The sequence below is a fragment of the Maylandia zebra genome, linkage group LG23 (assembly GCF_041146795.1).
Source record: "Maylandia zebra isolate NMK-2024a linkage group LG23, Mzebra_GT3a, whole genome shotgun sequence".
NCBI lineage: Eukaryota > Metazoa > Chordata > Actinopteri > Cichliformes > Cichlidae > Maylandia > Maylandia zebra.
This window is the reverse complement of record NC_135188.1, coordinates 3,284,439-3,293,227: the sequence shown is the minus strand read 5'-3', so window position 1 is coordinate 3,293,227 and position 8,789 is coordinate 3,284,439. Positions and strand designations below refer to the sequence as shown.

The 8,789-nt window shown below is 39.0% G+C and overlaps 1 protein-coding gene across 1 annotated transcript; it reads left to right on the top strand.

The window, feature by feature from the left end:
* Positions 1–688: 688 nt before the first annotated feature.
* On the top strand, positions 689–8,170 carry LOC101475271 (vitamin D3 hydroxylase-associated protein). Its single transcript, XM_024798874.2, has 15 exons — positions 689–1,306; positions 2,906–3,019; positions 3,265–3,405; positions 3,745–3,878; positions 4,030–4,236; positions 4,334–4,374; positions 4,500–4,624; positions 4,854–4,979; positions 5,070–5,167; positions 5,402–5,501; positions 5,580–5,623; positions 5,726–5,765; positions 5,841–5,949; positions 6,769–6,914; positions 7,853–8,170. Exons 1-15 carry the CDS (start codon positions 1,082–1,084, stop codon positions 7,973–7,975), a joined length of 1,773 nt encoding a protein of 590 aa, XP_024654642.2. The 5' UTR covers positions 689–1,081; the 3' UTR covers positions 7,976–8,170.
* Positions 8,171–8,789: the final 619 nt, after the last annotated feature.

The following is an 8,789-nucleotide window of genomic DNA, read 5'->3' as shown; positions in this document are numbered from 1 at the left end:
TTACAAAAAAGTCACAAATTTATTCAAACGGTTACAAGTAAACAAACAAACAAACAAGCAAACTATGTGAAATACTTAAATATGTACACATACAATATATGCAGACATGAGAAGAATGAGACAAGAAAAGCGGTCAAATATCCAGACAGAACTATGCCAGAAGCTTGTTGAGGGTTACCAAAACTTTCTGAGGTACAGCTTGCAATCGGCCCACCATGGAAAAAAAGGACATTTCAAAGAAATTATTAGCCCAAAATGACCATAACATTCACTATATGTGTATTGTTCATCTGCTAATGACATTAAAACAAACCATTTATTTTTCTAATGTAGTGGTTTGACATTGATATTTATAAACGAATAAAATAAATAGTTCCTGTTTTATAAGCCGTATTACATTTGATTTGATCTTTCAAACCTGCCCCGAAGATCTCTGATGGGGGGGGGGGGGGGGGGGTGGCGGCTTTGTTTTGGGGTTGTTGTTGATTTTTTTGTTGTTGTTGTTTTTTTGTTGTAAAATGTTTCATATATTAAACGGAATTATGACATGATCATCGTGACAATAATAAAGGTTGAAACTGTTGTTAATATAGTTATATATATAATAATGTCAAAAGTAACTAAACTCGAAACACTAATATCCGTTGTTCCGGAGGGAGAATAATTTCCGGGTCACGGAAAGCTAACAGCTGATGCGGTGCAGAAAGGGGAAAAGAGGCGAGTAAGCGGTCGGCTCTCCTTTATCCTAATATAAAAATGATAATAATCACTATAAAATACAGAACTTACGTGAAAATGTTTAGGTGATCGTTCTAAGGAGAAGTCTTAAATGGACTTCTTGTAATTAATTTGGATGCACACGCACTTCAACACATATTTGTTGTTTTTGTTTCCTCTGTCATTCACAGAGTATTTGGAAGTACGCACGCGCAGTGAGTGAGCGTCATTGTTTTATTAAAGTAGGAGCTATTACTTGCTTAACGCGCCTATGTATTTTGCTCAAAGGTCAGCCTGTCCCATTTAAACAACCGTGTGTAAAGTCCACTTGTCATTTAGTCGAGTTTGCAGCAACAGGACAAAAATGCAAGCCTTGCAGAATATTGAACAGTTTATTAAGGGAGTGAAAATGGACAAGTGGGCAGTGGCTCTGCTCACTGGTGCTACCTGCGTTGTCGGATCCGTGGTTATGCTGGTGAAAAAGATCAGCAGCCACCGAGAGACGGAGGAAAAGATCAAGAGAGCCAGAAACAGGAGAGACGAGAGCTTGCAGCGGGCAGAGCAGGCGGTGCTCCGCTACAAAGAGTCGGTGAGAGTTCAGAGCCCTGGACTTTGAATTGTTTAAGTTAATCTTTGGAGATATTAGTTCAAACCTGGTAAACTATGGACAAACAATTTGGTAAATCCAAATTCAAATTTTATTTGTGACGTACACAGTCATACACAGTACGATATGCAGTGAAATGCTTGGACAACTGCTCGTGACCTAAAGAAAAGAAGAAAAGGCTCTGAATAAGATAGGAAATAAATATGAAAATTAAAAAGGGTAAATTTAACTAGGAAGGAATAAAATAAAATATAAAGATTAAAGTTAAAAATGAAATAACTGTACAACACAAATTAGACTGAAGGGTAAATTTAACTGGGAAAGAATAAGATAAAATATACAAATTAAAGTACCGGCAGTACCAAGAGTGACTGGGAAGATGATCTTAGTACTCTAGCAGGGGTGTATAATCTAAGTAGCTCAATGAGGTAGCTTGGAGCTATATTGTTAATAATTCGGAAGGTGAGCAGCAGGATTTTGAATTGAATGTGATACTTAACAGGAAGCCAGTGCAGGTCGGCAAGGACAGCGTTAATAGAGACACGCCCCCCACTACCAGTAAGGAGACGCGCAGCCGCTTTCTGAACAATTTGTAGTCTATGGAGAAGAGTAGAGTTAAGACCAAAGTAAAGGGAGCTGCAATAATCTAACCTAGATGTCACAAAGGGGTGAATAAGCTTTTCCAGGTCTCTATGCGGGACATAATGTCTGGCCTTGCTAATAAGACGCAATTGATAGAAGCAAGATTTGACAAGAGCAGACACTTGTTTGTCGAATTTAAAAGAGCTATCCAAAAACACACCCAGGTCACTAATAGTGTCGGTGAGGAAACTATCAAAGGAACCCAAGGCATCACGGAGTTGGCCACGGGGGATACTACTGTCACGTGTAGAATCGTTTAGCCAACATCGGGAAATTATCTAGGGCGCTTCATTTTAACAGGGGCAACAGTATTGAGGATGGAGGAGCATGTGGAAAAAAGGGTGCTAGCAAAATCATAAACCATGGGAGATAGGGAACAGTCAGGAATGGAGGAGGCAAGTTTCAGGAAAGACAGAAAAATTCTCCACAGTTGCAAAATTAATTATACGTGTAGGGCGTAAGAGAGCCTCAGGGTGAGGGTATTACTTAATTACATAAGTAATTAAGTATACAGAGGTGGAACACAAAGGAAAAATCCTGGTTCAATGCTTTTTTTGTTTAATTTAATTTATTTTATTTTATTTAGTTTTGAACCAGAAAAATCCCTTGAGATTAACATCAGTTTTTCAAGGATAAATTGGTCAAGAGGACAAACCCTTACATTGTTACAAGTTACAATTCAAATATAACATCAAAACACTTAATAAGTAGTTAGAGACAAAATAATACAAAAATACAGATCCAGCTTATAAATGGCAATAACAGTCTTCGGTTACATAAGTCTTTTTGAGTGTTATGAACTCTGTCAGGGAGAGCTTTAATGTGTTCTGAAGGTTGTTCCATGACTAGGATGCAAAATTAGAGGTGATACTAAGTCTTAAATTCTTGCTTTAAATGTTTTTTTGAAGTAATGATTCTGTGTGGGTCTGTGTCTCCTAGCATCCGACAACTGACTCTGCTTTCATCCTGACACTCTCCCTGTCTGAGCTGACAAAGACACTGAAGGAAGGCTCACTTACCCCTGAGGATGTGCTTTACTCTTATATGGAAAAGGTTCAGTATCCAACATGACACAAAGGTTCACTTAATATAACAAAACAAATCTTTCATAATAGCTCAAATACACCAAAAGCTAATTTTTAGAAGTAATCATTAGTAATCAAGTAACTATTTTAATTTTCAGGACTTGTCTCTCTTTTTTATTTTTGACAGGAATGTTCATCCCCTTGAAGCATGAAAACTTCTTTCAGGGGAAAACGTTTCTCTGAATCTGTCTGTGCTTGTTTCCTTTCCAACAGACTCTGGCTGTAAACAAAAAGCTGAACTGCTGCACTGAAATTTTGCTGGAGAGTTTGGACCAGCTGACAACTGTTGGCTCCAACAAGGATGGTCTCTTGTACGGAGTTCCAGTTAGCATCAAAGAAAATATTACATTTAAGGTATTACAAAGGTTATGCAATGCAAATTTCAGTTACAGTTAATAATAATAATAATGGATTGGATTTATATAGCGCTTTTCAAGGCACCCAAAGCGCTTTACAATTCCACTATTCATTCACTCTCACATTCACACACTGGTGGAAGCAAGCTACAGTTGTAGCCACAGATGCCCTGGGGGATCGAACCGGCGACCTTCCGGTTGCAGATGACCGTGGCTCAGGGGGTTGGGAGTATTGAAGTATTTCCCATCAGTATTTATAAGTATGGTACAGTATTCTCGAGCATCATAGCTCAGGTATTTGATGTAACATTATCATCTTTGTTTTTTCCAACACTAGAATCATGACTGTTCTTGTGGTGTGGTCATTAACCTGGACCAGCCCGCTGAAAAGGACAGTGTGCTCGTTCAAGTCCTGAAGAAACAAGGAGCTATTCCCTTTGTGAGAACCAACTTGCCTCAAGCTCTTTTAAAGTACATCTTTTATCAGTTACTCACATAAAAATCTACAGCACATTTAAAACTGAGTGCATGTGTTAAGTTGCCTTTGTCCATTCCAAATGTGCAAATAATGAAAATATGAATGAAAATAATATGCAGAGACTCATTAACTGTCTGTTGACAGCTATGACTGCAGTAATCCTATCTACGGGCAGACTGTGAACCCTCATAACCCCCAGAAGACCTCTGGAGGTTCATCTGGTGGGGAGGGGGCTCTCATCGGGGGAGGGGGCTCTCTGCTTGGTATAGGCACTGATATAGGTGGCAGTATCCGTATTCCTGCATCCTTCTGTGGAATCTGTGGTTTCAAGCCAACTGCAGGTCGGCTCAGGTGGGTCTCATTCAGTCAGTTTCCTGGAAATTTATTATACATTGAGTTACACTGAGTTAAACTCTTGTCTTTGTTAACACTTTTGTGTAATGATTAGTTTACAGGGCCTTCGTCCAATTTATCGAGGGCAAAAGTCGGGTAAGAAACATATGTACTTTACATATAAAGTAAATGTAGTTACATAACCACTGTATAGCAATATTTCACAGACACAAACTGTCTCAAATATTTGAGTCACTGCTTTATATTTCGTATGAAACTAGTGCCGTCATCTCCTGGACCCATGGCAAGAGATGTGGACAGCCTGGCTCTGTGCATGCAGGCACTTCTTTGTGACCACATGTTTTCTTTGGACCCCACTGTTCCACCATTACCTTTTAACATGGAGGTGTGTCCTGTACTGTGAGGTTCATATAATCTGTTAATGATTTTTTTTTTGGTTAAAAACTACAAATTAAGCGGATACATGGTTGTCCTAACGCTTCACTTTATATTACTCTTACCTCACCTGTTATTAATGTCCTGAGATACAGAACTAACTTTACAGGCTGTAATCTTAACCTTTGCAAACTGATTATGTTTAATTGACTGAGGAAGTAAAAAAGATTGACCCTTAGATATACAGAAGCTCCAGACCTCTAAGGATCGGTTATTTGGAAAGCGATGGCTACACGCATCCATCTCCAAGCATGGCCCGAGGCGTCAGAGAGGTCAAAGCTCTGCTAGAGCAAGCAGGGCACACAGTAAGACGTCACCACACACACTATGATCACTGTCAAGCCACGTATGTGATATGAGTCATAGGTCCTCAGTGTTGATATTTGTGCCTTTAGCTCGTCCCTTACTGTCCACTGAAGATGGATCAAACTATCCCTCAGCTTTTGATAAAGGGTGTATTTGCAGATGGAGCTACCACCGTGCTACAAAAACTGTGAGTTGTTCCATTTAATAAGTCAGTTAGTACCATTTGTTTTCTAAACTTAAATCATTTAACATTTAGAGATTTTGTTTCTTTTTAGTTCTAACCACTAAACATCACCATGCTGCCATTGTCTTTACGAGCAACATGGGGTTGTGGTTCTTTTTGAAACCATTACAGTAATTCTCAGTTCAGTGTCTCTGAACAGACTGTTTTCTCCTGTGCCAATGATCTCTTTCATTTTAGGGAAGGGGGACCTGTGGACCCTTGTCTGGAGCCTCAGGTTTTTCCTTATGGCTTTCCCAAGTGGTTGAAGAAAACCATTTCATTCTTGCTCAAACCCGTGGTGAGTCCTTGGTTTAACAGTTAACTTCACAGTTCAGTCTGATAAAACATTTATAATGATGCTGATTTTTTTTGGCAGTTTCCTCGTGTTTCTGCCAACTTTGATGCTCTTTGTGGAGTTGGGTGAGAAAGTATCCTTGAAATTCTTCATTTGTGCTTGAATCGTTTCTTTGTTACATTTCCATGTGCTAGGAATTATATCCAAACGTTCTGCTTCATTCTTAGATCTGTTCCAGAGCTGTGGAAGCAACATGCTGCTGTTGAGGTACTGTCAGCTGATGATGCATGGTCACGTATGAAAGTCTGAAGGAGAAATTGAGATTTCCTGTGTTTTCTTTAGGACTACATTCAAGAGACAATAGCACATTGGAGGAGCTGCAACATTGATGTGCTGCTGTGTCCTGTGATTGGACCAGCCTACAACTTCTTATACTGTGGCAAACTTTCAAGTATGATTAACTCAGTATGACAGACAACTTAGTTTCTGTATTTATCACTTTGTTTTCAAAAAAAATGTAATTACAGGACTTTAAAGATGTTTAAAGTGTGAAGCAAAAGTCACAAATTAGATCAGATATTGTTACTTTAATAGTTTCAGAAAATTACAAAGATATGTAAAATATAAAAGGCAAAAGATAACAGTAACTAATAAAAAAACACTTTATTTTTCCAGTTTAATTTTTATTGTGTTTAGTACTTCTATTTGTAAATGAAGTTTAGCTAAAGTGTAATTCATGTTGTAGTGGATTCAGCGGGTTTCATCACTGGGGAACTGGATAGACATGATAAAAAAAAAAGAATGACAGTGTACAAAACATGTCTGTGAACTCAGTCATCCAGGTCACTGTAGTCTAAGGAGCTTGGAAAGAAAAACGTCATTGCTGCTTGTGACTTACACCCGTTTCCACACCTTGGATGGTGTGATTAGGTATAGGATCAATGGGTGGTCCATGACCCTCTTGGGGACACTTCCATGGGGCTTAAAATCTGGGACTCTCCACCAGCTGCTCTTGGAACTGAAGAAGCTTCTCGAATGAGAGGTGAAACGTCTTCAAGAAACCTAAAGAAGTCCAGACACTTTTATTTCCAAGCTCCTTAGTGTACAAAACAGTTACACGTTATAATACAACTGAACTTTGAAAAGAGGAAAAAAAGAGACATTTCATCAAAGATGAGGACGACTCTCCAGACATTACTTGATTTAAAAAGTAACCTGGGTCTGGATATAGAGTAAGTAAGTAATTGTTTTGTCTTTTCTGCGTTTTAAGCTGCTGTTAGCTACACGATACTCTACAATCTCCTTACCTTTCCTGCGGGTGTAGTCACTGTTTCCACAGTGACCACAAAGGATGAGGAAGAACTCAAGCACTATAAGGGCTGTTATCAGGACATGTGGGACAAACTCTTCAAAGAGGTAGGCAACATGTACCAGTGAGATAAGACTGAGTGAGAACATAGAGCCAGATTTACTAACACGTTGTGTCAGGACAAACTTTTGGCATGAAAAAAAATAGATTTTTCCAAAGCGAGTGCAGTAAGAAGACTTCAGTTAAGAAGTGGGGGCTCAGAGACTTTTGTAAATGATCCATTTGCACGTGTTTAATGTTTATATCCACGCTGTAGACTGCGTCACTATTTTCCTCTTCTGGCATATGAAGTGAAATCAGCTGATTGCAGCACATGTGCAAGTGGAACCATTGAGCAGGATCGATAGGCAAGCAGACTAACAATTCCAAGGTACAGAGCTACCAAGCCACTTAATGCTAAATTTGCTCAATAGCTTCAGAGATGACCTGGAGCCTCTAACCTAAAGGAGTCACACAATGCCAGCGGCAACAAAACTGCTTCCAGCTCTTCAGTTTCACAGCCTGTGCAATAGGGTTCAAAGGGAAACGGCCAAAAAATGGAGAAACAGGGAGGAGGACAGCACTGATCCTCAGAAGAATCAGACCTTTGATGGACATTAAAGCAATGTATTTATGTTGATAAACTTTAAAAATACATTTTTCCTTAATAAAGTTTTATCACACTCCACTTAAACAGTTATAATTCCAGGAGTGTAAACAGCACACGGTTTTCAGCACATCAGCTGTGCTCCAACAACCGTTACTTATTACTGGTGGATCTACACAAGTTCAGCTGCATGCACTTTGACAATACGTGAGATCACAGATGAACACATGTACACACATGACTTCCCCATGAATTCAGCAAATCCATTTTTTTTCTAGGTAAACACCTTTCAGCACTATTTGGGGATTGTGCTCTTTTGCCCTGTTTAGTAAATTACACATTTAGGTGGTGCGTTCAGCTGCTGAGCATTAAGTGACAGGAGTGTTTTTTTGTGTTCAGGCAGTGTCCGGTGGCGAGGGTCTACCTGTGGCGGTTCAGTGTGTTGCTCTGCCGTGGCAGGATGAGCTCTGCCTGCGCTTCATGAAGGAAGTGGAACAACTGGTCAAAGAAAGCAAGAAGTAAAGCTGCTTTCTTTGTCAGTCTCACAGGAGAGGCTGCAGACTTGAGAGGAGACATGTTAACTTGAGTATTTCCTGTAATAATGAGCTAATGGTGTCATAAATAGTGGAGTATTCTCTACACTACAAGCTTAATCTGGGCACTTTTTGTTTTTTGGCTGTTTGTTGAAGGTTAAATAAAAGGCAATTGTTAAAATTACACATTTTTTGTTCTTATTGTTGTAGGTCTTTTGTCGTATTACCATCCATTTCATGTAATAAAGTATGAAAAGGCACTAAAAGAACGAAAACTGGAATCATGTCAACAGTAGGCAAAGAGACAGTGCTAGTACATGTGTAAAAATGTTAAGAATTAGCATTAAATAATAAGTATGTAAAGTAATATTACTGTTTGTGCACATAATTCTACGATTTACATTGTATACATATACAAATTAGTACATACTACATTTGCTTTTGTTTACAACAACAACAACAATAACCTTTATTTATACAGCACATTTAAAACCAGTGGTGTACCAAAGTGCTTAACATACAAGAGGGTAAGATGAAGTAACAGGGAAGGATGAAGGCTTGTTACGACCCGTCTAGGGCCAGGCAATAACATGAGTGAGGCACTCGCTTCCCACCCCAAGACCCAAGCAGCCACAGGAAACAAATCCGTTCGTTATAATGTGATTTATTTACAAAGTGAAAAAAAGGAACAACAAAACGGGAGTGTCAACACTTCAGGGTGAGCCAAGGCCAAAATAATAAACAAAAACAAATCTACACAAATCCCGCTCCCCTGACCTTACCAAAACAAAGTCAAAAGTAAA